The 27,627-nt window shown below is 39.2% G+C and overlaps 2 protein-coding genes across 5 annotated transcripts in view; both read left to right on the top strand.

Annotated features, from left to right (window-relative positions):
• Window positions 1-6,231: 6,231 nt before the first annotated feature.
• On the top strand, window positions 6,232-15,808 carry prtfdc1b (phosphoribosyl transferase domain containing 1b). 2 transcript variants are annotated; one of them, XM_015956880.3, is made up of 9 exons: window positions 6,232-6,387; window positions 6,591-6,697; window positions 8,808-8,991; window positions 9,354-9,419; window positions 13,294-13,311; window positions 14,699-14,781; window positions 14,930-14,976; window positions 15,074-15,150; window positions 15,253-15,808. In XM_015956880.3, exons 1-9 carry the CDS (start codon window positions 6,334-6,336, stop codon window positions 15,298-15,300), a joined length of 684 nt encoding a protein of 227 aa, XP_015812366.1. In that variant the 5' UTR covers window positions 6,232-6,333; the 3' UTR covers window positions 15,301-15,808. The 2 variants fall into 2 exon arrangements, with proteins under 2 accessions (XP_015812366.1, XP_054596419.1); XM_054740444.2 differs by lacking the exon at window positions 13,294-13,311 and having other exon boundaries at window positions 6,238-6,387.
• A 1,200-nt stretch (window positions 15,809-17,008) lies between these two features.
• arhgap21b (Rho GTPase activating protein 21b) overlaps window positions 17,009-27,627 on the top strand; it is a 39,467-nt gene continuing 28,848 nt past the window's right edge. For 2 of the 3 annotated variants that reach the window (XM_015956876.3, XM_015956875.3), the window contains exons 1-4: window positions 17,009-17,258; window positions 19,079-19,276; window positions 27,124-27,303; window positions 27,421-27,442. In XM_015956876.3, the coding sequence (XP_015812362.3) occupies window positions 19,205-19,276; window positions 27,124-27,303; window positions 27,421-27,442 (274 nt within the window). In that variant the 5' untranslated portion in view covers window positions 17,009-17,258; window positions 19,079-19,204. Of the gene's footprint in view, window positions 17,259-17,329; window positions 17,350-19,078; window positions 19,277-27,123; window positions 27,304-27,420; window positions 27,443-27,627 lie in introns of those variants that run through there. The other variant, XM_054740382.2, reaches the window with a different exon arrangement.

The raw sequence follows: 27,627 nt of genomic DNA, 5'->3' as shown, positions 1-27,627 counted from the left end.
CACAACAGAAGAAGAAAACAAAACAACAAAAAATGTAAAGAAACACATGGACTGATGTTGTTCTTCGCAGTATTAAAACAAAGGAATTCACTTTTCTAAGGTTTCCTGTGAAATCCTAATCTAAAATTAAGATAACGATGTTTCTCAGCTTCTAACTTTGGACTTTTGGGATACAAACGAGAAGTTTCACAATAAAATAAAAAACATCAACGCTGAAAGAGAGTTTGTACAGATTTCACATTATAATCAGAGGGCTGGGGTTTACTTATCCACTCATAGTTTTCACTCAATATGATGAAATAAGATAAAGTAGATAAATAAATTCATTGGCTTACCTGAAAATACTTCATTCTACCTCTCAGCCACCAAGAAGAGTTGAAAAAAAAGAAATAAGACAAGAAAAACTGTCAGTGAGCATTTTTTGTTTTTGTAAAAATGAAACTTTTTTGTCTTTGCAAGCAAGAGGCACATTTCCTTACATTTTGTTGTCTCTCACCTACTCTATGGTATGCCATTTTAGACTTAAATATTGCTCAGTTGTTTACAATGTGTGCTCGATTAAAGTATGTCCATCCTCCCCTTTCTGTCTCCGACGAGTCAAAACTGAGTTCTGTCAGGAGATTTTTACCTCTAAGGTAACCCTGTGAAGTATGTTATCTGTAAAACAATAAAATAAATACTTGTCATCAAATCAGACAAGCTTGACATCCTTCATTAAGGTGCCGGAGATGTTGTATCATGCTGTTGCAGCATAGTCTGACACAAATACACCTGATTTATTGTCATAATTCTGCAAATTAAAGTTTCTGTTCACTTGTTTTGGGTTGTTTTTCATCATGTCTACAGATGAATTTTTCACATTGCCAAAATGTTGAATTATTCAAAGCCAAAAAACAGGAATTTTAACAACACTGTTTCTTTCTCTACTCCTTTAAACTTTAAAACCCCGAAGCATGAAAAAAAAATGCTGAAAATTATAAATTTTTTACAGTGATTTGTTTATAGGCTAAAGTCAATAAATCAATGACAATTTTATTATGTAGACATACAATATTACAACAAAAATAGCAAAAATATAATTGGCACTTGTGTCCTGCAGTACTAAAATTTCCACAAGGATGCAGAAATAGCTGTAAAGGTTTGAGGCTAATCCTGTTAAAAGAGGTAGATGTTTAAGAAATGTAGAGATATGTGTAGCATATAAGATCAAGTTGGCTTTAAAGGGTTAAATAATTTCATTTTGCAGGCGATAACGTATTTTTATTGCTTAAAGGAGAAATATGTAAGAATTCTACAGTGAAAAAAATCAGACAACAGTCTTATGTCTCAATCATATTGGAAGGGAGGTTACATTGAAACAGGTTTAATTCTCAGCCGGCTGGGAAGTTGTCAGTTTTGTCCTTTCAAAAAAAAAAATGAAAACGAAAGATTGACGTAGTTACTGTTTACAATCTGTGCGTTTGAGGTCACTATGTCTCTGGCAAGCTAACGCTGCAGCATCAGCAATTGAAATATGACACCAGCAGACAAAAAGCTCCAGAATTGTTTAAAGAACTGAAGCCAGAAAACAGGAGCAACCCAGAAGTTATTTCTCATACATCTAAGAAGCCACCGCATCTTTTTGTTTTGCTTTAATATCAGGTGAAGCAGCCTAGATGCTAACAACGCTAACAGTGAATTAGAAGCTAATAGTCGGCTCTAAAAATATGTCAAGGTACTTTTTCAATTACCAACAATGCAATATTAAAGTGAAATGTGTGTGTGTGAAGTGAATAATGAATCGATCGTGGCGTTTTACTTCCTTTAATGAGTCACTCAGAACTATAAGGACAAGCTAGTAGCAAGATGGCAAACAACCACACTTCCTCTAACGTCAAGGACATATTAACATAAAAAGTTAAGTGGTCCCTACCGTAAAACACCCAAGAGTGCGAACACTAGATGTGACAATGTATTAATCTACTTATCAACTTACTTTATATGACTCGTCTTTCCTTATCATAGAATTTTCTGATGCTGATCCGTGACTAGCAGTCGCCATGAACTGTTGGAACCGGAGCGAGAGAGTGATTTTTTTCTTAGAAAAATTAACTTCAGTTACCTAATTTGACCACAGGATGTCATTCTTACATACATTCCTACATTTGTGCACTTTTAAAGCCACAATTACCTTAAATGGAGAAGTCTTTCTGACAATAGAGATTATATTTGCGGATTATTTTTTTTTTGTCCTGAACCAAGATGTCCAGAGATGCTTGAAGCTGCTGATTGTCGTCACAGAGTAAATATAAATCTGAACGGCTGCTCTGCTGGATGAGCGTTTGGTGTAACCATTGTGTTTGGGACCATTCCAACCTCCAGAGAGCACTTATGAACGCATAAATCTAAAAAAATGAGTCTTATTTTCATAAATTTAAACACTGACACTGAAAAACAAAAACTAAACAGGGTTTTGCTCCTCTTCTGGTGTCAAACATTTATGATGTCAACAATTTATGATGTTTGACAAAGATGTCAAATAATGTATTTCATAGGCAGTCCGATCTCACTTCCTTTTTTTTTTTTAGTTGTGTGGCTTTTTTTATTTTATTGGCATGCCTAATGTTTTGTTTTCCTTTGCTGTTCCTGTTCTCTAGTGATTGAGCTCATGAATTTGTGTTTATGTGCACCTGTTGTGCTTGTTGCAAAGGAGTTTTCAACACATTAAACTGATATGTATTACAACACAGTCCTATATCAACTTTACTGGTGTTTTGTTTTGATTCCAAAAAAGTAGGTCTGAGAATCTGTGCTTCTTTTAAAGGGATACTTTGCAACTTTTTCATATTTTTAAATCATTTTCTTGAGCCAGTATGTGCTAAAATGCCCATTACAGGGTTAACGAAAGGCCACCCAGCCCCTTTCGCCCCCGAGGCCAGAATTTTGTACTTGCAACTTCAGCCTGGCTAGCCTGACCAGCCAGCCCCATGCTTCCTTATGGGAAGCAGTGGGTCTGGGAACTCTTTTATTCAAATAACCCCACCCCCTGAGAATTATAATTCAGCCAATCAGTGCTGAGCAGCATACGTCTCACACACACACCGCAATGCTGATTTTATCATTAACATAGCATCTGAAGCGGAGGTCACTGCGGCTCTTTCCTCTGTTCTAAATCAGTTGGATATGTCTTTAAAACTACAACAAGTAGAAGCACCAAAAGTTTTTCTTCTAAAGAAAGATGTCTGTGCTGTCGCCAGACGCCATTTTTGACTACAGCTAATAAACTACACCGTTGCACGGTACAGTTGGCATTTGTGCCTTTTTTCTGATTGGTTATTTTTGACCTGGCTAGTCCCGCCCCTCATGTGCCTCTGCCTGTGAGTAACCAGACTAGATTTCTGTGTAGACAAGAGGATGAGTCTGGTAGGCCAGACTACAGCCTGGCGCCTCTCTGTTGGGACTTTGAGCTGACATACCTGGCGCTGCTGTCTGGTTAGGTTTTAGATCATGAACACAGCTGATTTGTTTAATTTAGTTTAATTTTAGTAACCACTCCTGTAGACACTAAGGAAGGCTGGGTAGACATTTCAGCTGTTAGATGAAAGTGTTAAAAAGAGGAACGCATAGGGAGGAGATAGGTTTTGCTTTCGGTTCTACAAGCGGACACTAGGGGGTGCTAAAAGCAAGCCAAAACTGCCTATTTCCCCTTTAAAGTGACAGTTTGTATTTTTCCTGACAATAGGGGGCAGTAGATATCTATCGTTTCAAGCAAGCGGTATTTTTGTGTTGGAGTAAAACCTTACCAGTGGATGACCATTAGGGTCAGAAAGCCCCGGGGAGTGCAAATTTCAGCAAAATAACAAGCTCACCAGACTCCCTTTCATTACTGGCAACAAGTGAATAGGTAAATGTGTAAAACAACAACATTTTAGAATTGTGATAATTTTGTAACCGTTTGTTACAAATCAGTAAATGCATTGTGTCCTCACGGGCTCCCGTAGAAGGAAACTTGGCATCTAATATGGTGACGTCCAGAGACATAGACCTGCTTCCATGTATTTTAGACCTGATTTTTATGGTTATATGTTACTAAGCAACCAACATTTTTCAATAACTGGGCATCATTTCCTTCATTTTCAACAACATTTTGATGGATATTTCCAGAATTTAATGGTAAAAACTACACATTGTCTCTTTAAATCTTTGTATTCCACAACAAACATCTCTCAGTGTACACACAAAATGCATGTTTTGGATGAAATGTTCTTATTATCCAAATATATTTCTTGTTTAAATAAATTTTATCACTACTAACTAGCACCTCTAACTTTAACCAGCTTTGGAAATAAAGGGTGTTTCTGCATGGAAAAATAATAATACTCATCAGAGTTTGACAGCATGAAAATAAGATGACATACTGACCACATTTAGGTTATCTTAATATTTGCTTTTGCTGGTTATAAAGCTATCAAACTCTAGATAGCTAACAGGAGACGGGCGATATCATCTGTTCAGATGCTGCAAACAGCAGCGCCTGACTGACATTATCTGGCAGGACAGTGGCATGTCTGTCAGAATTACTTTCATGGCAACTGAATATTCATAATTGGCCAAACAACAGGGATGAGGGTGTAAGGGAGCAGTTGGCGGTAAAGTCTGCGGAAGGTCACAGGCCTTGACTGCTGAGCGAGTGTGAAATACCAAAGCCAGACTGCTCCCCTGCACCCTGAGGGCACCGAAGGAGCCGCTTGGCTTTCGCTGGCAGAGAGGGCATCAAAAACAATCTGACAAGACTTCACCCAGAAACATCTCCTGGCTTGCGCAGCAGCGGTCTGTGCCACAGTGCTGCAGATGAGCCTGATTATTCCAGCATGAAGCCTGCAGCTCAACATCTGAAACAAACAAGTTAAAATAAAGTGAAGTCACACGCAGATAGTGAGTGTTTTATCTTCTTTTTGAGGAATTTTGTCACACAGAGTTGTTGTCACACCTCCTCGCTCCTCTGAGGAGGTGAGGCTGTGCAGGCTGAATGAAGTCTAATGTAGCTGTTGATATTTGCCCGTCTGGCTGGCAATGCAGCGCTGTTTAAATTGCTGTAGAGGTGCAAGGGTGGGCGGCCCAGACACCTTGTCTCCCCTGTTCAGTAGCAGCCAGCGGACGGCTCTAATGTGTGGTGACACAACAGCTCAGACCCTGCTGCTGCTGGACATGCTGCCCACACCGTTCCCTGGGTGTTCCGTCCAAAATACACTCTTTCACGCGCTGTCATAGCTTATAAATCTGTCTTTTACATGTTAAACTGAGTTCATTAATAAAAATTTAAACATAAACTTGGATTTAAATGTATTTTTATACAGATTTGTGGATGTATATGTGAGAGATAGTGAGTGTGCGTATCTGTGTGTGCAAATGTATTGAGTAGTCAAATCCATCAAACCAAAAGATTAAAGTTATTGTTTCAAGATCTTTAAAAATATGAGATCCAGGTACAACAATGATGCACAACAACATCAGCAAGCTGAAACAGGGGTCAGAAATAGGATCATATAGCTCCAGAGACTCAAAAGGGCCCAAAACCACTTTCACAGAAAAGGCTCAGAAACATTGAAGGCAACACTGAGACTCTAACACAACCAGAAATAGATTTAAAACCGCAACAGAGACTCAAAATATCCTGATTACACAGAATAATGAGAATTAGCACTAAAACTTTTAAAACAGGATTTATTCCGAAAATTAATCTTTACAAAAACCATAGCAGAGATTTAAACTGTGACACTAAATGTGTGTGACTAAAACAACTAAATTAAAATAATTAAAATTATATTTGACCTCAAAATGCTACAGTATGAACAGTCAAAAGAACAACCAAGGTAAATTAAAAAAAATGAATTAACATAAATAATTGTTACAGGAAGTTAAGATATACAACCAGAAACCTAAGCAACAGCAAGTCTTTGTAAACAGAGACTACTTGGATGAATACATTTCTACTGAAAGAAAGAAAGAAAGAAAGAAAGAAAGAAAGAAAGAAAGAAAGAAATGATAAACTAAGTTTTGTTTTTGTTTTTCACTTAAAAAGCCACTTTTATAACACTGCTTTTCCCATGAAATCCATCTTTGTAGTTTGATTTTCCCTCACTTCCATGTGTAAAGCCATGTGGAGCCTCTCTAAGGGCTCACCCCTGGTTTTGGGTGAAACTGGAATCTGAACGTGGTGTTGCAGCGCCCCTAGCGGCCGCGGACCTGCGCTGCAGACGCTCCTCCTCTCGCCGCCGTGCCGAAGCCCTCTGCAGGCTTGCACCAACTTTCCCCGAGACAAAGCCTTGTTCAGCGTGTCAGCTTGGAGGCAACATGGCAGAGTTTGGCGTGCAGGCCGAGAAAAGAAGAAGAAACGAGGGAATTGTGGTAATTTAATTAAAAAGGAGGATCCGACGGGGAAAGGACAAGTGTCCAGTCAGGAAAATCAGTTTGTTCATTCATGGATTTGCGCATATCGTGCGCAGTCAAACTTAGCGCCTAGTTGTAGACGCTTTTTCTCTACATGCGCAGAACTTTAGAGGAGTTGGGCGTTTTTGAAGGAGTCATGATGTTTGATTCTCTCCTCCCAGATCAACGACGAGTGGCCAGGTTACAGTTTAGACCTCTTCAGCTACCCAGCCCACTACTCCGGAGACCTAGACTGTGTCATCGTCCCGCATGGCGTGATTATGGACAGGTAGACATAAACGGAGCCTCCTGCGGCCTGACTCATCTTGTTCTTCTGAGGTTGCACAAGAAGCTTGACGTGGCTTCCTTCACTGAAAATCGGATTTTAGGAAGATCAGGGAGACATCTCCAGTGGTTTGGACTTTGTGTTTTAAAACAGTAGCTGTTTGACTTAAATGAAACCACAGCATGCGGACATTCAAACTGATTAAAGACTTAGAATGTTATTTTACATCAGACACACATTCGTTATTGAAAATATAATGCATACTCTTGATTTATTGTGATTTTTTAAAAAGAAAGAGCCATGGAATAGGCAACATATTTTTTATTTTTTTCATTACTTTATACCTTGAGAAAAGTTTTAAAACGGATTTAAGAATACAAACATTGTGTGTCAAGAAAGTTCAACAAGACAAAGGTTAGAATGCTGTTAAATTATCCTAAAGATCAAGTCACCCCAAATCAACTCTTTTTATTTTATATTTTTTTGCTGATAAACTATATAAATGAGTGTCTAACCATACTGTACACACACAGACAATAATTTAGCACTTTAGTGCATCTTAGTTAAAATTCAAATAGTCTGCCTAAAACAGTCAGTTTTGCGCTGTCTTCATGTAAAACTCTGCACTGCATTTAAATTTAATCTGCTATCGCTTATGGCCAAGAGATACACTATGGCGTTAGCTGGTACAGTATGATGTCACAATGTTGTTGTGAGCCTGTTTGTGTTGCATTTTTCAAACAGGAAGTGGGAGTGGAGTAAGACTCTGGTAGGGGGTGACTTGCTCTTTAAACTGTAACTATATAAAAGTGCAAAAGTGAGTTACACATTTTTTCCTTTGAATGAGGAAATCATATTACCTTAATTAATATAATTAATGTCATAACTGCGTAATCAAAAGAGCTGCACATTATTTAAAACAAACAATTCAGTTTAGTTTATTTATTTAGTACCGAGTCATAACAAGAGTCGTCTCAAGGCACTTCACGAAGTAAACATTCCAATAGAGTTCAGTTCATTAAGCTAATCAGTAAAAATTTTCCTTTATAAGGAACCCAGAAAATGGCATTGAGTCACTGACTAGTGTCAGAGTCTTCACAGCAATCCTCATTCTAGCAAGCATGTAGCGACAGTGGAAAGGAAAACCCCCTTTTAACCATTTAGTGTTTCTATGGCTGCATTGTGATTTCTTAGATGTTTTATTTAGTAAGAAATAAACTATTGTCTTTGAGTGAATCTAATCAATGTAACAGATGAACTACTAGTAGCACATTCTGTGTTAAATCAGTCTATGTAATTAAGTTATTCATTGAATGTTTCCTGCTTACTTTGAATCTTTATCTCTGTCAGAATAAAAAAGATCATAAAATATTTAACTATAACATAATTTTACAGAAATAAAGAATTGGAAGGTGCGTATCGTTAAAATGTTCAGTATAGAGATCCAGATTTGATTTCTATTATCTGCTGCCCAACTTTTAGCATTTTTACAAAATTTAGATATATTGTTGGACAATATGGACAATGGACTAGACAATCTGGTAAACATTTTATTTCTACTTCCTGTTTTTGACAGATAGCTGCAGAAATGAAAGAAAAATCTAAAGAAAGTTTTAAAAGATATGGCGGAAAATGTTTCTGAATTTCCGGAAAGAACCGCCCTCTCCACGTTTTGAAAAAAATGCACATGAGAGAGAAAGCCCAGTTATCCTCGTGCACGTTCTGTTTACAAGTAGCTGCCGCCCTTGCAGCTAACTTCATCTGAAATGAATTTCTCTAGCATGCGGAACTTTAGTTTATCTGTCGAACAGAAAACCAGCGACAGAGGCGTCTGTGGGGAGTCTTACCTTCACTTTGTGCATGCACAGAAAGTGAAAACTACCCAGCTATGGGCACATACGGACTTGAGTGAATGGTTCACCAGAATGATAAGACAGTTAAGCGGACCAATGGTTCAGATGATCCACCTGGAACAAAAAAATCATCTGCTATACCTTTAAGTGATAATGTGTCTCATGAGGTGTTTTGGAAAGACAGTCTAAAATAGATAATCTGTTGCAAATTTGACACAATTCTGTTTATTATCTAACAGTATAGAGGGGCTCTTTTGCAGGACGGAACGCCTTGCTCGAAACATCATGGACGATCTGGGGGACCACGACATCGTGGTTCTGTGCGTGCTGAAAGGAGGCTACCAGTTCTGTGCCGACCTGGTTGACCGGATCAAGGTTCTGAGCTGCAACTCCAACCAAACCATCCCCATGAGGGTTCACTTCATCCGGCTCAAGAGCTACCTGGTGAGCGGCACTTGGGGCCTGACCAGATGATGCTCGTGTGCAGGAACGCTGAGGCTGTTCCGCTACATGAGATGATCTGCCGTGAAGGCTGCGAGTCTTGTGACTCGGTCAGAAGATTTCTGTGTGTTTTATTTTATACAGCATTGTGACAGCGGGATCTTTTTGCAGCTTTGTCTGGAATGTGTTTTTAATGTGTGGGGGGATAAAAAAAAAGGAGAACAGAGGGAAGGTGTTTGATTTTATGTACAGAAATAACTTGTCTACAAAACTGATCTGAAGGCAAATGATGCAGTGTCAATTTTAGATGATAAATGTGCAAAATGACTGCTTAATTTCATGAAAACACACATTTATTTCTACAGAATGACCAATCGACAGAGGATCTTCACATAGTTGGAGCGGATGATCTGTCGTTTTTAGCTGGAAAGGTATTTCCTCCATGATTTTATTTTCTCATAAACAAACGACGACACATTAAATGAACCCAATCACCACTCTTTTTATTTGATGAATCTCACTTCAACCTCTAGAGTGCAGCATCTCCTCTGATTTGCTGCCTCCTGCAACCTGATGGGCTCTGTAAAGCAGATCGAAGATGGCAGGTCACTGACAGCACTAATGAGATACCAGCTGTTCTAATGTAGTTGTTTAAAGGTTTGTCCCTCTTTATCTCAGTGGAAGCAAAGTGTGGCGTTGGTGCAACAGTGACGACACAGCGAGAGCCTGGATAAGGACGAGTTTAGACTCTTCACTCCTCAGCTGCTTGGGTTGTTATCGCGTAATCACTGTTAGTGGCTCCGTAAGCTGGCGCACACGCTGGCTGTTTACCAAACACTGATAGGGAGTATGTTATCTCCTGAAGGTATCTCATTTAATAGTGCAGAACAAAGGGGCTGATCATAAGTTTAAACTGAGTAGCTGCAAGATAGTTCTTCAGCTAAACATGAAAGAAAAGCAAATCTGTTCATTAAACTATCCAGATTTTTTTTAAACTTTTCATATTTTAGTCGTTTAACACATTTAAGGCCTCAAACTGATATTTGGAAACACTCCTAAGCTTAGCACATTCCTCTGATTATTTTTAAAATCTATTTTATTGGGTTTACGTTTGCTAAACACCCCATTAGAGCAGGATGAGTATTTTTAAAGGTGCTTACAAAATCCCAACCTTAAAAATCCAATTGATTGACTTGTTTATTTAGTTGAGCCACATTATGGAGTATACAGGGAAAACACAATTCATTTTTATAGACTAGGAACTCAGAGGTCAGTCTTCCAGTGACCAGACATGACATGTTGTAGAAGGAGGGTCCCATAACCAGGTTTGCTGTGCATTATGGGAAGCGAATATCGTTAGCAACCGAGCAGTACACCTAGCTAGATGAAAATGGATTGAAGACTCACGTGGACAATCAACAAGATACGTTGCCTTCCAGATATTTGGGTAAATAACTGGATTTGTCACCTCTGACTCCTAAAAACTCTGTAGAGTCCACAAATGACTCATAGAGAGGACGTTAAGACTGCTTTCAGCTAACTTGGAGTTAACTTTTGGCAGCCCTGTCCCCAGGTAATCTGACCAATCAGTAAAATGAAAGTTTAAACAGTTCAAATGTGTCGATTCACATCAACAGCATGTTGGAGAGGGAAAAAAAGTCCAATATTCTAGAAAAGTAAGTGGAGGCCTCACAGCGTTGTTCTGGCCCCCCAGGCCACACTTTGGACACACGGGTTAGGGGCTCAAAGTGAAGCTAAACTGTCCTTGAAATAGGTTCCACACAAAACAACCAGTATGATGTTTTTCCTAATTGTTGTCACTTTAATTTGGAGCAATAACATGGAAGGCCACCAAAATACAAAACTTGCAGAAACTTCCCATTAAAAACAGCAATAGAGCATTAATTTAAAGGTGTGGTTCACTCAATTAATTAATACATTTGCAGTGGTCTCTAGTAGGAATAAATGCCTTGTAAGTCACGCTCTGGGAATAAAAAGACCTGACGAGCCTGTTTCAGGATCTAGATGGTGGCCAGATCAGAGGAGAGCTTCAGACCTTCCTAAAATTTTGACATCTCACATCTGATTGGCTGACAGCAACACAAGTCTACCGATGACGCCGTTTACTTTGTAACATCAGTGTTTTAATTCCACAAATAACACAAGCCTGGAGGAGTTCTGCCATGTGGTGGAGTTGGTAATGCTAACAGTTAGCCTCTACTAGTCGAGACGTTCTCTGCAGTTTCCTGGACGCTAAACAAACACCAGCCTTCCCCGTCGTGGGTCAAGGCGAGTGAGTCCATGAATGTTAAGCGACAGTGTGACCTAGATCTGTCAGGATTTTCTAATCCTAGGTTCACCTTCTGTTTTCTATCAGAAGCTAAAGCAGGAGATAGCTGTAGGAGACTATTTTCATGTTCAGTCTGCATTAAAAACTCAGAGTGACTGATTATAATCAGCAATAGAGAGCCTAAGTCTCCTCCCTTTCCGGTCGGCATATGGGTCCCCGGAAGAACGAAAAAATGAATGCAAGTCAACGGGGCTAAAAATGCTATTTTCTAATCCGCTTTGCCTTAGGCCTGTACTGCAATTTAAATGAAAAGGAATGATGGGTGTTTCGACCATGCCAGTCACGTACTTTGAGATTTATCAGCTTATAAAAGTTTGTAATAAGCATGACTACAAATCAGACATAGGCATGTCGCATATGTGATGTCACCACATAATCTCCTCCCCCCTAGTGTAGCTGCTACTTACCACATGGCCAGGTTCAAGGTGGTTTTTCCTCCTGTGGGAAGTTTGCTAAACTTACAGCCCTTTTCCCTCAGTTTTCTTCGTGTCTAGTTCGATGACGTCATTTTCATGAAGCACATTTGTAGTCCTGGACTTATTTTCACACAAAACCTAAAATAGTTTTTCCCCCCATTCGCAAATAAGTGCTTTCTTGGTATCAGAAAGTGTCTTTAAAATTCACAGACATCATATGTGAAATCCATGTCACAAAACAAGCGGAATTAGAAAATAGCGTTTTTAGCCTCATTGACTTGCATTCGTTTTTTCGCTCTACCGGGGACCCGTGGTCCAGAAGTAGACGGGCGTGACTTAGACTCCCTATAATCATTAAAAATTTTAATTTTTTTTTCAGTGAATCACACATCTATACATATGTTTTCAAACAAACAGCAAAGAATGTGTTCACCACTGCCTCCACTGGGATTTTAGAAGCAAAAATTCCCATAACATCTGATTTAGTTTGGAATTTCTCTTTTTAAGTTTGAAAATTTTGCTCTTTGCAAATGAATTGAACAAAATAAATATTTATCTAATTGTAGTAGTTTTGTCCATTTAGTGTTTCTACTTGTTATGTGGAGACTCAGAGAATTCTTTTTTTTTTAACAAACCCTTTCTTGACAAATCAGCCCATGTGTGTGGTGAATTACTCAGCATTAGGTTAGGTTTTAGGTCTAATAATAAAGCCGTTATCTAGACAGTCTCAGTCATGTGTGCCTTAGAACAACAAGGTGTGGTAAAACATGAGTAGAAAATGCTGTGTGCTTTCCTGACAGTATTTCATGTGTTTGTGTGAAGTTCCTGAACTCACTGTGACACACAGTTACATTTGTGCCGCTTGTGTTCTTGTACGGAAAATTGCATTCCCTTTCAATTTCATTTTCATATTACTTCTGGGTTTTCTGGGATCTGAATACGTCTGTAGGATAATGAGGGCTAAACAAAGCACAGAAATGTTCTCAGGTGAATCCTTAGCTTTAAAAGTAGAACAAACTGGCATCTGAGAGGTTTGAGTTTGTGTCTTGGCCTAGATAAGTTGAAGTGGAGTTTAAAATGTGGCTTTTAGTGGCTTTTTCATGTCAACTAGACTGACATTTGTAGAATTTCTGCTATTCTAGTGTGGCATTCACTGCTGGAACATTGGCTTTAGATTTGTGTGATTCATTTTGTTGCATAAAAAAATAAAAATGATGGTGTAGCTTGGGTGTAGCTCGATTTTTAACAATTTTCTTAGGACTAGTTGTTACAGATCCCTTTCAGCACAATAGTTCAGAACTTGGTGGAGTGCGCTTTACCATAGATTTAAAGATGACTTAAGAAAAATAATTTGCTTTGTTTGCTTTCTGTTTCTGCATAATGCTTTTTTAATGCATAATTATATTCTGTTCACTTTTATAGCTTTTAATATTTGTGTCATTACGTGTGTGTTTGGATAAGATTGGATTGAAATATTTGTTTCTCATTCTCATTGTTTGTTTCCTTCCCTTTCTTCCCTCCTCGCCGTGCACTCATTAGAACGTACTGATTGTGGAGGTGAGTCAGTCTTGTTTTACTCTTCATAAAATGAGCCCATTGTGTATCTAACATCATGATCCAGGTCAAGAGGAGCCATTTAAAGTTTGTTTGCTGCTGCAGGACCTGAGTTCAACATGAAGAAACCTAATTTTCTGACCTAAATTCAAGAAAACAGGGAGCTGCTTTTCAATCATCGCTAACTTTGGTCTTTAAGCTCAAAAACTCAGTCAAAAATGAGGAATAGCACTGGTTATATAAAAAAACATCTCAGTTACAGGAACTAAAGTGAGCACTCATGATGATTACTTACTGTAAACAGAGTTGAGTTAATAAGACTTTTTTTTAAAATCCTTCAGTTTATGTTTTCAGACTTTTAATAGCTGATGTTGATTTATTAATTTGGCTTAATGATATTCTACTTTTACTGTAATATATGCACTACTTTCAGTAAAACTGCTCTCAAAGCTTCCTCTTCTAAGATGTCATACTTGTTGGGTACCCATTAAAGCTATGGTCGTGGCTTTTTTGGAGTCTTCAGAAGAACCAAGAGAACCGAGCACATCACTCCTGTTCTTAAATCTCTACACTGGTCACTAGTGAACTACGTGATCTATTTCAAAGTGATTCTACTAGTTTATAAATCACTCAGTGGCAGGGGGCCAAAATACATGGCAGATCTCCTTCCAGTATATACACCCAGCAGGGCTCTGAGATCCTTAGAAAGCAATCAGCTGGCAGAACCCGGGTCAGAACCAACCAGTAGCTTTTAGCTACTATGCTGCACACAGATGGAATCAGCTCTAACTTTTAAATCAAAAGTGAAAACTTTCATGTGTTCATCAGCCTTTGAATGAATGTCTCTAATGCTACACCTTCTGTAACAACTCAAGTCTTTAACTTTACCTTTTTATCTTATTCTTACAACTAATTGCATTTGTGTATTTGAATGTATTTCAAATCAGCTGTTTTGTGATTTAATGTTTTTGCTGTTCTTTCTCCTGGAGAGCACATTTAACTGTCTCTGTGTATGAAATGTGCTTTATAAATAAATCTGCCTTGACTTTTATTGTCATCTCCATTATAGGAAACAAAAATGTCCTGCTTACAGAAACCTCCGTTGATTTTGCTGAACAGTATTTCAGTGTGAATGCTCTAAAATTAAAACTTCCTATTTTGGTTCATTTATTTATTTATTTTTATTAAAGATTGGTTATTTAGCATTGCCCAATTATGGCTCCAATCCAACTCCTTCATAGCAAAGAGTTGTAAATTATTGTTTTTCTCTACAGAAAACATTTAAGATGCTGCTGCTAAGTAAGAATAAAACTTCTCGCTACAATGTGAAACCTATTTTTTAGTCAGTACTCATTGCCATTCACCAGCATGCTCAACCCCTCCCTTACAGGGCATCGTTGGTACAGGAAAGACGATGGAAACCCTCCTGAAGCATGTTGAAGCCTTCAGGCCCAAAATGATCAAAGTAGCAGGGTGAGGACCTCACTCGGTTTCTACTGTCTTGTCTAGACGCATAAATCTGAGCTGGACTGATACAAAATCCTACAACAACACCGGCGCTTGATTAATAGTTGAGAACCTGGTGATGTCAACAGATAAAATCTTGCTTTTGTCTTTGCAGACTGCTGGTGAAGAGGGTGCAGAATAGATCTACATGTGTGCCTGACTGTAAGCACCTTAGCAACCACAAATCATGACTCCATTCAGTTAGAACACCAAACAATGGACTAAAGCTAATATTCACCTTTTAATGTCACACCTTCAGTTGTCGGCTTTGAGATACCCAATCGTTTTGTCGTCGGCTACGCCTTGGACTACAATGAGTATTTTAGAGACCTAAACGTAAGTCTGTGTCGTCTTCGTTTAACAGAACAAAGACTTTTAAAATAGACTTAAATGTTATGAAGCATGCTTAAAATCTGTGTTCTTCATCTTTTCTTTCAGCACATATGTGTGATCAGTGAAAGTGGAAAGAAGAAATATAAAATTTAAAGAGAAGGGATCATCGCACGTCCTACAGCAAATCCACATGTCCTTCAAGAGGCCATTCATAAATAACATCGCATCTCCTGTGTGCCTGCAGCATTTCTCCTGTCAACATCTTTCAATAAAACAATGATCTGATCATTTCAGCAAAATAAAAAAGATTTATCAAAATGAAATGTTTACCATCACAATATTTTTTGTGATAGAAAATAATGCATTTTTAAAATATTTGCTTTATAGTCAGTATTAAAAGTTTATGACCCATTGTTTTACTTTAAATGACAGCATAGGAGCAATTTGAAAGGCAGTTTTCAGCTTTTTATAGCATAAAATAATTGTTTATTTTTCTTCACTGTTACTTTTTTAAGTTTTATTTGGGAACTCTTCTGTTACAATTAAGGCTCAGGGTCAAACTGTTTAGTATTAACTATGTGCTGCTAACTACCTCTATTTTCCAGTTTTTGATTTGGGATACTTTCGACTTTTTCAACATTTAATAAAGTTGTTTAACAAATCTCTGTGTTTTCGATATTAGTCGCAACACCGTAATTGTGTCCTTGTTATTTTGGTGGTTTTACATGATTTTGTCCCCTATGATAAAAAAGGCCTTTATATGTTTTTAATTGGTGTTTAATAGGGACTCCAAGTATGGTTAGCTATGACACGTAGCATCAAGCTTTCATTCTTTAGTTAAAAATAGATCACCAGCATATGGACTAACTAAAAGAACCAAAAGAGATCAGCGCCTGACACATGACTCCTGGATTTCAGTCTGGGAACACGAAGTGCTGTGAAGACAAAATTGTTTTTTTTGTTTTTTTCCCCTTTTCTTGGCTTTCAGGATCGTTAAGGGATTACAGTAAATTGACTCTGACCTTTTGGTGAAATTAACCTCCAAATCCTTCTGCAGGCTTCACTAACTAGCATTCTTTAGGTTTTAGTTGGTACCTTTGAGTCAAGGGTCTGCTAAAAGTAAGCAGAAAAGTCCATTTTTACTCAAAGGTTTCACAGAAAAATGTAGACAAAGCTATTAGTTTTTATTTTTCTGTGTGTGTTTTACAGTGTTTTAATCCCTTTTGATTGATAGTTGAAAACATTGTCAAATGTAAATTATGTGGGTGGGCTGTGAAGTGATCCCCCCAAAAGAACTGGCAGGACAAGACAGCCTTGTGAAAGTCTCCTCCCTAAACTAACCTCTGCAACAAAAGCTACCAAATCCAAGAACAGGTGGCCCCTTATGTTGGAGAGGCATAAAGAGGCGTTTGTCTGAGCCCTAAAAATCTGAGCACTGATTCTCTACAGCAACAATCTTTTTTCCTTAGAAATAAAGTGGCTGCTCAATTGTATGCTTTGGGGTTAATGGCTCTGGCATGAGAAAATAAGATTATATGCCCAGTGGTGCATGTGATCACATAGTCCACATCTATCTGCATTCTGAGCTCGACCTCACTCTGAACCACAACATGTGACTTCTCCTACACCCTAGTTCTTTGTACAAACCAGCGCGGTTTGTGGTTAAAAACACAACAACAACGCGGAATTTCCTGTATTTACTTGCGTTAACTCCTAATCCTTCTGGGATTCATGACTAATGCGCACTAGACTACTGTAAGAACAGTTAAAAACAAACTTTAGAAGCGCAGCAGTGAATTTATGTAAACCGGCACCTGATTGGTGTGATCAAATGCAACACTGCTTCTGATTGGTCGACGATGCCCTATTGACCGAACCGAAGGTGGACTACCCGAGAGTCTGGAAAGATGGGGGGAAAAATACAGCTTAAAATTTTGCACCATGCGCCTCCACTGACAGAGTGAGTGGGTTTTGAAAAACACGGGGAAGTCTTTCTGAAACTATGATCACAGCGCAAGAAATGCCAGCTTTTACGCCATGTATTTACTTTGTTTGTTCGCTTTTGAGGATACCTACCGTCGCCTGGTATTGACGCCCCTCAACTAACGCAGGTAACTTTGTTAAACTCCAGTCGTTAGCATGGATGCTAACCGCTAGCAACTTGTTACCGCTTCGTTTGCTCCTGTTTTTGGCAAATTAAAGGTACTATTTACTTAAAGTAACGTAGAGGGAGGGGTGTTGTTGTCCCACATGGGCTTTCAGACTTTTTCATGGTAGTATTTCGATATCACTAACAAATTAACAAAGGCTAAACCTTCTTTTGTTGATCGCTGTGGAGAACAACAGCTCGGCTCCGCTCTTGTGTTCGTAACCGATTTCAAACCAGCAGTCAGAATTAAACCTTACTATAAGGTTTTGTTTATTGTTGTAACACAAGATTGTCACGATTTAAAACAACTCGTTCTTGGTAAAAACTAAAAAAAACGCATTTTCTCTTTTATTTTATAATATAAAATGTAGAAACACGCAACTCGTAGTCCACTTGTTGCTGTTCATTCATATAACTCGGAGCCGAGCGCCCACGTCTCCTCTTTAACAAAGTTGTGTTGTTTATGGGTAAATAATCTCCTGTTTTGTGGTAAAATGTCCTAAAAAATTGGGTAATGCCAATACTCAATAACCTGCGTGGCGGCGTTGGGTTAGATTACTTTGTGATGAGGTCAGTAACTAAAGACACATCACATGGTGAGGTCTAGCAATTACCAACATAATCCACTTGATTAGTACATTTCTCCTTATTTATAAGCCTAGTTCACATCTACATTTGCAAGGAATCGGAAGCAGCTATAAATATTGTTGTTCCCAAATTCTTAAATCCTCAGTTCATTTTTTACTGTCAACATTAAAATAGACTTATAATAACAACAGAAATATTCATCTATTTGCAAAAATATATTCAATAATAGAAACGTAAACACAACTTGTCAATACATTGATAATAGCTTTATTACTGTTCAAAAATGTGCCACATTTTGAAGTCATTAAGTATCTTACACTTAATGATAATGCTTATTTTATTTATGACATTATTCATGTCATGAAATTATTTAAAAAAAATCTGAATTTTACAGTTTTGTATTTGTTTTGATATTAAAGTATGAATTTGTAATTTACTTATGCCCTTCTCAGCTTCGGTTTAGTTAAATAAAGATGCATTGCTGTTAATGTGGTAAAAAAAATTATCTGTACTTTATGACTTTTTTTCCCAATGAGTGAAACGCTTTTACATATTCTGAAACCTTATGGGTAATTAATCTCCTGTTTTGTGGTAAAATGTCCTCAAAAACTGGGTCAAGCCAAAATGAAACTGTCCAAAAATGAAACAAAAAATTGTTATTTTTTTAAATTAATTAATTTATTTTTTGGTTCACAACCAGAGTCACAAACCCTGTGACTGGGAGGTTGGGGTTCAATGCAGGTTGGACGCTCGCACTCTGCAAGTGACGAGACGGCGCAACACACGTAACACCATAAAACAGGACAGTATGCACCAAATAAGCTGTGCTGTAGCGTTGTTGTACATTCCTTCAGCCATTGTGCATATCCTGTGTCAATTCCGTCTGCTTCACTCCCGCCAGCCTTTGTTTACTGCTTGTGTTGCTATAACCTAACCGGAAGAATGTCGACATGAAAGGGGGCATGTCGCCACCTACTGTACTGGAGTGGAACAAACTTTAGTTGAGAGTCCGGTTTTCTAATGCGCATGTAAACTAGGACAAAGACTCCCAGTTTATTTCAATAAGATCAACCTGGATCGACGTAGATGTTGGTCAGTGCACATGTAACCGCACTGATTGTGTGATGATGACTACTGGAACTTAAACTTTTAATAAAACTAAACACTTAAAAATGTAATGTGTTTCTTTAACAGATGGACTAACAAATCCTGCAAAAATGGATGCATAAATCAAAGTGCAGGATTCTTTTTCTCGTATCTTGCTGGAGCTAGCTTTTCAATGTGTGCGATCACAGATGAGAGGATTTTCATCGAAGTTGAATGATGGCATCACGTTGGGTTCACTCCTTTGAAGATGATGAGCGACAAAGAGCGAGGTCTTCTTTCTGCGAGGTAATGAGGACATTATTGTTAACTTTTCTCGTGAGATTTGATCAAAAGAGTACTATTTTGAACAGAACACGTGACTCTTGAGTTTTGTTCAGTATGTTGGGACTTTCCTTTGACACTTCAGACCACGTTTACTTGACAGCACAGCACATCATAAATACAGAGCAGAATCTAATTAGAACATCAGATTCTTTTAGGTCATCACTGGTGGACGTTACAGGAGACAATGGTTCTGAAGTGCTTATTCGTGTCCTGTCTCAAATTTTAAGCTGTGACCCCTGTAATACCAGACTGGGATTCCATCTGCTGCTCTAAAAGTGTGTCAGCTAAGAGAAGATCTTTGTTTTATACATTATGCCCTAGTGAGTGATCTGGGATGACAACACTCCGTTCTGAATCTTAATTAGTAGGGCTAGCTAGTGTTATGTTCATGTTTTTTCCCCATTTCTTGTTGCAACAAAAATTACAAAAGTCTGTAGTATTTGCTATTGCAATTTAATTTAAGTAAATGTAAATCTTGATCTATACATGTTCAAATAACCATTTTGTTTCAGTGAAGATGTTTTTACAGTTAACATGTTTTGAGTAACAGCTGTTAGCGGGAATGTGGAGCGAGACTACAAGTGGAAAACCATCTTTTCACCGTCTTTTAATCAGAATACCACACAAACTAATTCATGTGCTAATTTTGAGGTGGAAACCACCTCTGGATTCTAGTTTAGCGGTTCTCAGGAAAGTGACATTGTGTTTTTTTTTTCTCCCAGTTTTGAAGTGTACCCATGGTTGATTATGATCAGTTATGTTGAGACATGCACCTGCTTTTACTCAAAGAAAGCCTGTTTTTGCCTCTGGTGTAATCAAGCAGCAGGGACTGCATATTGTCTGAGACGAAGCAAAGCCAACATGCTGAGTCTTAAACCCGACCTTTAGGATTTTTAATAAATGACCCGCACTTGTATTGCACCTTTCAGAGCCAGAGGACTCCAAAGTGCTTTACACTACAGTGAATCATTCATCCACTCACACACTGGTGGTGATGAGCTACAATGTGGCCACAGCTGCCCTGGGGCACGCTGACAGAGGAGAGTCTGGTGAGCACGGGCATCACCAGTCCCTCTGACCACCACCAGCAGGCAAATGTCTTTCCCAAGGATGTAGCAGCATTGGGATCAACCCCACAACACTCCGATTACTGGACAACCCACTCTACCTCCTGAGCTACTGCTGCTGCTATGTTATAGAGGTCCTAAAAAGTCATTGATGCAGGATCCTGCATACGCACTAAAGTCAAATGTGCTTTTAGTTTAATAACTTTCCAAATTTGGCTTTCTTCCGTGACCAAAAAGTGTCTAGATTGTCTTTGAGCTTTGCTTGTGGTAATCCTTATTTTTCCCTTCAAGCTGGAATGAGTCTTTTGCACCATCAGCTGATTAGTGCCTGGTATGGTATTTAAACAAAGCTGTTGAATCCTAATGTCAGATTCCTGCCTTATCTTGGGTTCCTCAGTTTGGATATTGAGTTAGTATCTCATATATTATTTGTTTGGGGTTTTCTAGTTTGTCCTGAATTCTGGCATTGAATGAACAGGTTTTATAGTTTATTTTAAAGCATTTTGATGGAAAGAAAAGCGTTGTCTTTGTTGACTTTTACCCGCATTCTATTCTCCATTTGAACAAAAGAAATCAGCATGGAGTGAAAATAATTACTTGAATTCGGAAGCAAGAGTCCATATTTAGATCTGCAGGAGGGTCATTGACCCCCACTGCAATCTTGGCTTAATTAAAGCTCATTGTTTATCTCATTTGGAACGGCTGCCTTTTCACAGAGCCCTCCGTGCAGCCATCATATGGCTAACTGATGGCAATCGGAAAGGAAAATTGACCTTCAATTTGATAGAAGTCGTCTGTTACTTCCTGTTGTGTTATGGTCATGTCTGCTTTGTCTGGAGGAAACAAACAAAAAGAGATGGGCTTTGTGATTCAGTTTTTCCCTCACTGTGCCAGCTCTTTGAAAGGAAACGCATGCGTACAGCTTTTCTTTCTCGTCTTGTTTAAATAAGTCATAAAGGCGTGAACGGCGGTGACTCATTAGTGATGAATTAACAAAAAGCTCACAGTGATTTTCTGTTTGTGAAAGAGTTTCTCTAACGCCAAAATGGTTGACTTGCAAAACTGTTGATGTTCACGTCTTGTTGGACTTATTTGGTTGCTTATAAAGGTAACGTGCACACTTCACAGATAATCTTTCAGATTGTGTCACAGTCGAGCAGTAATTGTCTTATAGTCTCTGCTGCATTTTTTAAATTTAGCACCAGACTTGCCTTTCATTAGAGCTGAATGATGCAAGTTTTAATATGTTGAGAATTTAAATTCTGTTCATTTCAGTTTACTTTTATAACGCCAAATCACAACAAGAATCATCTCAAGGCACTTTACAAAGTAAACGTTCCAATTGAACCCACTTATCAGTGCACTGATTTCATTTCATTGTTCCAGTTAGTTATGTTTCCTATGTAAGGAACCCAACAGACTTCGACTCACTCAGAAAACCAAACCATTGCCCTAAGTAGACTGATGTTGTTTTTTATTTAATAATAAATGACCCACACTTGTATAGTGCCATTTAGAGTCAGGACTCCAAAGCGCTGTACACTACAGTGTATCATTCATCCATTCACACACACATTCATATGCTGATGGTGATGAGCTACAATCTAGTCACAGCTACCCTGGGGCACACCGTCCGAGGCGAGGCTGTCGAGCACAGGCGCCACCAGTCCCTCCCACCACCACCAGCAGGCAAGGCGGGTTGAGTTCTCTGTCCGAACCCGCAACCTTCTGACTACTGGACAACCCACTCAACTTCCTGAGCTACTGCATGTAAACGCGTTAGTCTTGCTGAAAACAAACTGGTTCTAATTCTGCTAAAGCATGCAAACGGCTCTGTCATGCTGATAACGGTTACTTCCGGAAGTGACAAGACCACGGAAGCGGTTTCTGATAATGTCATTACCAGTATGTAACACGCGTAACACCATCAAACAGTACAGTGCGTACCAAATAAGCCGTGCTGCTGCCTTGTTGTCCATTTCTTTGGCCATTGGGCATATCCTGTTTTAGCTTTCTGCTTCACTCCCGCCAGCATTTGTTTACTATTTGTGTTGCTATAGACCCTTTTACTGTTTGTAAACAATATGACGTCAGCGAGAATGCGCGCGCAGCTTGGCAACAGAGAATGGCGTTGTGTCAGGCTTTATCAAGCTACGCTGCGGGGTTATCACCGGCAAATCTTGAATGTTGTATTATTAAACTCACTTTAACGAATGGCAACAGACTCCCGGATCCCTGTGGCATTACGGAATGGGTGGAAGATGTAGGTGCGTGGCCAGATATCACGCAGTGGCCCGATATATATACGTTTTTAGTGGAGAGGCCCAGTAAGTACACACGTGAGAAGCTACGGGCATACAAATCGTTAGCAGCATACAACTATGTTGTCTGTGGCCACGTACAGAAAGTAAAATATCACGACATAGACTCTGAGTTTTGCGTCTTGAAGGCAGAAGTCCTTCCTAGCCAAAGACAAGGACACAAGACTGCTATGTACGAGGCTTGGGTCATAGTAAACAAACCAGAGAACTACGTCTTCACAGCCAACTGTACCTGCATGGCAGGGTGAGTATAGCATAGGTTTCTTTTTTTAGCGTGCTCAGAGTACAATCGTGTTAATTTTAGAGAAATACAGTTTATACTAATATGCAGTGGGAAAATACAGATGAATTAGAATGAAATGTTAATTTGAAGCATGAAATAAAGCGTATAAATTTGTTTAATTCTGTAATTTTGATGTTCCAGACTTGGGTCATGCTGCAGCCACGCAGCAGCAATTTTATTCAAAGTTGAGCTTTGTGTTAGGATGGGAAAAACAGAAAAGCTCGCCTGTAAATAAATAGACTGCTTAAAAGCAAACCAGCAAACGCAACTTACTTTATTTAATAGAACACAGGTGAACCAGCTTTCTGGTGTAATCTTAGTACATGATTACCTTACCTGATATAAAATGGGCGCTACAAACTCGAGCATTTCGGATCGTGTTTTCAGTCCAGTTTTCATCAACCCTTTTGATGGCCTGCAGCCACAGACGCCTCCGATTTTGTTGAAATGGATGTGCTCCCTTCGGAATTCTGTAAAGTTTCAGTCCACTGCTTGAAGAGAAGCGATTCTGGCATCCATACACGCAACAACCCGACATTTTTATGTGCTTAGAACTTCAAAACAAAAGGGTTTAAAACGCTGTTTTAGTATCGAGTGTGAATGAGGAAGCCTTCACTCTCGTTGCCAGGCTGCGCGCGCAACTTTTGATGACGTAGGTAGTAAAAGGGTCTATAAGCTAACAGGAAGAATGCCGACACAAAAAAGGCACATGTCATCACCTGCTGTACCAGAGTGGAGCAAACGTCATCTGAAAGTTTGGTTTTCTAATGTGTGTGTGTGTATATATAAACTAGGATAAAGGCTCCCAGTTTATAACTTTAGATTGACCTAGATCGACTTACATGGAAACACACTGACTTGTTGCCACTGACTTTACAGCAGTTCCCATACTAAGCAAGCACGTAGCGACAGTAGAGAGGAAAACTCCCCTTTAACAGGAAGAAACCTGCAGCAGAACATGGCTGACTATGAGCAGCCATCTGCCGCTACTCAAATAATTTTCTAATTTTACGTGTGGCAGGGGAAATATAAACTTTACTGTTGGAGACTGGAGATAAAGTCTACACATTTATTTTGCGGTCCCAAGTGCTCAGCTCAGCCTAATGTTCACCTTTGTCTTTGTTACCTACTAATACAAGCAGAACTGGTGCATCAGAAGAGCTTTACTGAATGGAAGCAGTGTTTCTATTAGGGATGCAACGATACCACTTTTTTCCAAACCGATACGATACAGATATTTGGATCTGAATACTCGCCGATACCGATTACCGATACCTATACTTCTACCACACACAAAAAAAATGCAATGATTTGGAATAAAGATTTTATTTTCTTCTCTGCTTTCAACAGGAAAATACTGTGAGGTAGATAAAAAGTAAAATCTATGAATAAAAATCATCACAAAACTAAAATATTAGGTGAACAGAAATGACAAGTTACAGTGAAGCTATTTTCAAGCAACTGCATTGGTATCGGTTAACTTTTACCGATACCAGTATCGTATCGGTGCATCCCTAGTTTCTATTGAGTTTATTCATTCTATACTTTGTCATAAGTTGTAAATTTGCTGGATTTTTGTGAAGCAATGTTCCTATGGATTATTGTTCAGGTTTAGCAGTGCAAGGAAATATTTCCCACATATAAAAAGTGATCAAAAACAAGCTTTCTGTGCAAAAAGTGTGGCGTGCACAAGCCCCACCAAGTGTCTGACACTTGAGAAATAATGATACTGTTGGGCTACAAGGCCGGAACTCCAAGGACTCGACACTGACCCCATATCATTATCGCAGGCTTTTCACAGCACGGTGCTTGGTTTAACTGGGATGTGGCGTAGAATGTAGCAGCCCACAGAGAACCGGGTTTACACACATTTTAAAGTTGTGTGTTCCTGTGGCATTCTTAGTGCTGATGTGACGTGAGGCTTGTAATGTGTTATTTTTATGATATCAGCAGGAAAATTTTTACCACGTACGGCATACATTGTGGTTTTAAGAAATTTGTTGAGTGGAACAGATGGAAATTCTGGTTTCTAGTATTTACACATGAACACGTGGAGGGTGTAAACAGCTGTGCACATGCAGGAAAAGGCTTGGATGAGTTGTTTGTCAGAGTATTAACTTTTAAAAGCTTTTATCATGCATTTAAATGTTAGGATAAAGTTTAAAGAGCTCAGCAGACGAGTTGGATCTAATTAGATTAGGGTTTTAGTCTGATGCCACAGATGATGTAAATGTAAGAAAATGTTTGCTTGAATGCTTGACATATATAAATAATGTAAGGCTTAAACATACACCAGCTCTTGTGCAACACTATCACTGTTGCTTTTGCAAGCAGTTAAGGTTAGACTTCAACCGAATTGTGAAGAAAGATCAAATTAATTCTTCAATAATGATGAAAACTTTGCAGCTTGTCTAACCCTGTTCACCCAAACCAGGGGGAGTTTTAAACATTCATTAGTACTGTAGTTTCCCAAACTGTAAGTGAGGTTTAAGCATAAAGCTGTGGGTTCACTGGCGTCTTTTTGGTATTCTTAGCTTGCAGGAGCTCTGTTTGATGTTCATGGGAATGCAAAAAGATGCAGCACTTGTATTTCTGGTGTCCTTCCTGTGTTTGACAGGAATAGACGTGTGTGTGTGTGTGGAACAAAAGGTATAAGTTTGCATGCAAGTCTTTTCTTGGAGGGAATGTGTTTAGTGTTGAACCGCCATCTGTTGAGCTCGGTCACTTTTCATTTCCAAGAGCCACCCAGCTGAGGAACAAATGCTGTCTGAAAATCTTTTCCCAGCTGCCTCGCCCCGCGCAGATATCAGTCTGGCATGCTGGTGATTCATAAGCAGCATTCGGTTGTGGGCAGGGAAGGAGTGGAGTGTGCTTTGATGTGGGCGTTCATTTTAGTCCCGTTTTCTTTACAAAATCTTCTTCTTCTTTTTTTTTTTTACAATTTCCCCTTGACCTGGTGTCAGTCTGCTTTCATCAGTCGTTCCCTGCAGTCTGTTCTGTCCCGTAGCCATTTGTCTCACTTCATTTTACAATAGGGGAAACATGAAAGCAATGTGGGTCTGGAATTTATTGACCTGGAATGCCATAACAGTATTAACTCTTCAAGTGGCAATGCTAACACTGGGAGGCATGTGTCTGTGAGGGGGGGCCCAACACACCCGTCTGTTGTCCACGTCTAAAGATCAGAGGCTTGGGAATGGGCCCTGTCTGCCTGCTAGACTAGGACGGACTTGCCTCAGAGCCACAAAGGCATCAATACGCTAGCATTTCAAACATCCTGTTTGTTTCAAATCTGAAGCACAGTTTTGTGTGCAGATTTTAAAATTTTCCATTATTTTGAAGGCACACGGGGATCACACGAGCTCAAAGTGAATTATCAAAATGCTGGTAATGGATAGTCTTTGCTTGCCTGCGCATAATAAAACCTGTTTTGCTAGTTTCATCAAATTGCATGAGTGTCAGCTGCACCTGTAGCTCTTTTCCTGTGTTTCCTTGTTTTTCTTTTCCACAGTTTGCAAACTTGTAGATTCGTGACTACTCAAGTTACCACTTTTTAATAAGCTTTAATCCCAAAATATTTATTTTTATTTTTTGCAACGTTACTGTTGAAAACGAGCCCATAAAACAAGCTTTAACATGATTCAGACCTTCAGGCACACTCTGTACTGAGCCTCTGAGTGTGAGAATTATTGTTCATTCTCTCAAGTTTTTGTGCTCAAACTTTAAACGCAGTTGGCTCGATTTGTGCCCCACGTAACAGCAGGCACAGGTGGGAGTGCTGCCGAAGCTGATGTGCCAAAAACAAGCTCATGCAGATTATTTAATGTTCACAAATAGTTCCTGCCGGTTATCTGCTTACTCACAAAGCTGTGCTGACACGCACGTAATGCAATTCTGTTTTGTTTCATTTTTACTCAACATATTAGCAGAGGCAGAGCCTTTGTTAATGCAAGCTCATCAAATTCCTCACATTGTGGGGTAAGGTCTGTGGGGGAGGGGGAGGGGAGCTCTGGAAGCAGGGGAAAAATACAGAGGTGTTCCTGAAAGTCACACCTGTACTCGGAATGTGAATCTATAGATTTTCCTAGTTTTGTGTTTTTTATTTGAATGAATCATTTTGTGTTTCCTTTTGGTCAGAATGACGCTCCTGAGAGAAGTTTGGCTGATTTCCCTGCAGCACCGTACCCGACGGAGGATGAGCCGTTTTCATGGCCGAGGCCAAAAACCGTGCGTTTACGCCGAACATCTCAAGGCTTCGGATTCACTTTGCGGCACTTCATCGTGTACCCGCCGGAGTCGAGCGCACACTACTTCCTGGTAAATTTCAAGAGGGCATTCGCTTATAACCATTGTGCAAAAACAAACAGACGTAACTCTGAATTCTGTAACAAGCAACGTCGAAGCATTCACCAGAGTGTGTTTGTGTCTTGACAGGAGGAAGAGTGTGGCCGCAGAGGTAAGCAGAGGAACTCCGCTGTTTTTCCTCATTCCTGTCCATCCACATGATAATCAGACCGGTGTCACTGACTTCTAATAACTCCTAATCTCTCCACGCTTAAGCTGGTTTTTCACACTGTAGAGCCAAAAGGCATCTCGTCGAAGCCCAGTGGTGGTGACGGTTTAATATGGTGTTTTTAGTTT

This window comes from Nothobranchius furzeri, chromosome 11 (genome assembly GCF_043380555.1).
Source record: "Nothobranchius furzeri strain GRZ-AD chromosome 11, NfurGRZ-RIMD1, whole genome shotgun sequence".
NCBI classification, from domain to species: domain Eukaryota; kingdom Metazoa; phylum Chordata; class Actinopteri; order Cyprinodontiformes; family Nothobranchiidae; genus Nothobranchius; species Nothobranchius furzeri.
This window is presented reverse-complemented; position numbering and strand designations above follow the sequence as displayed.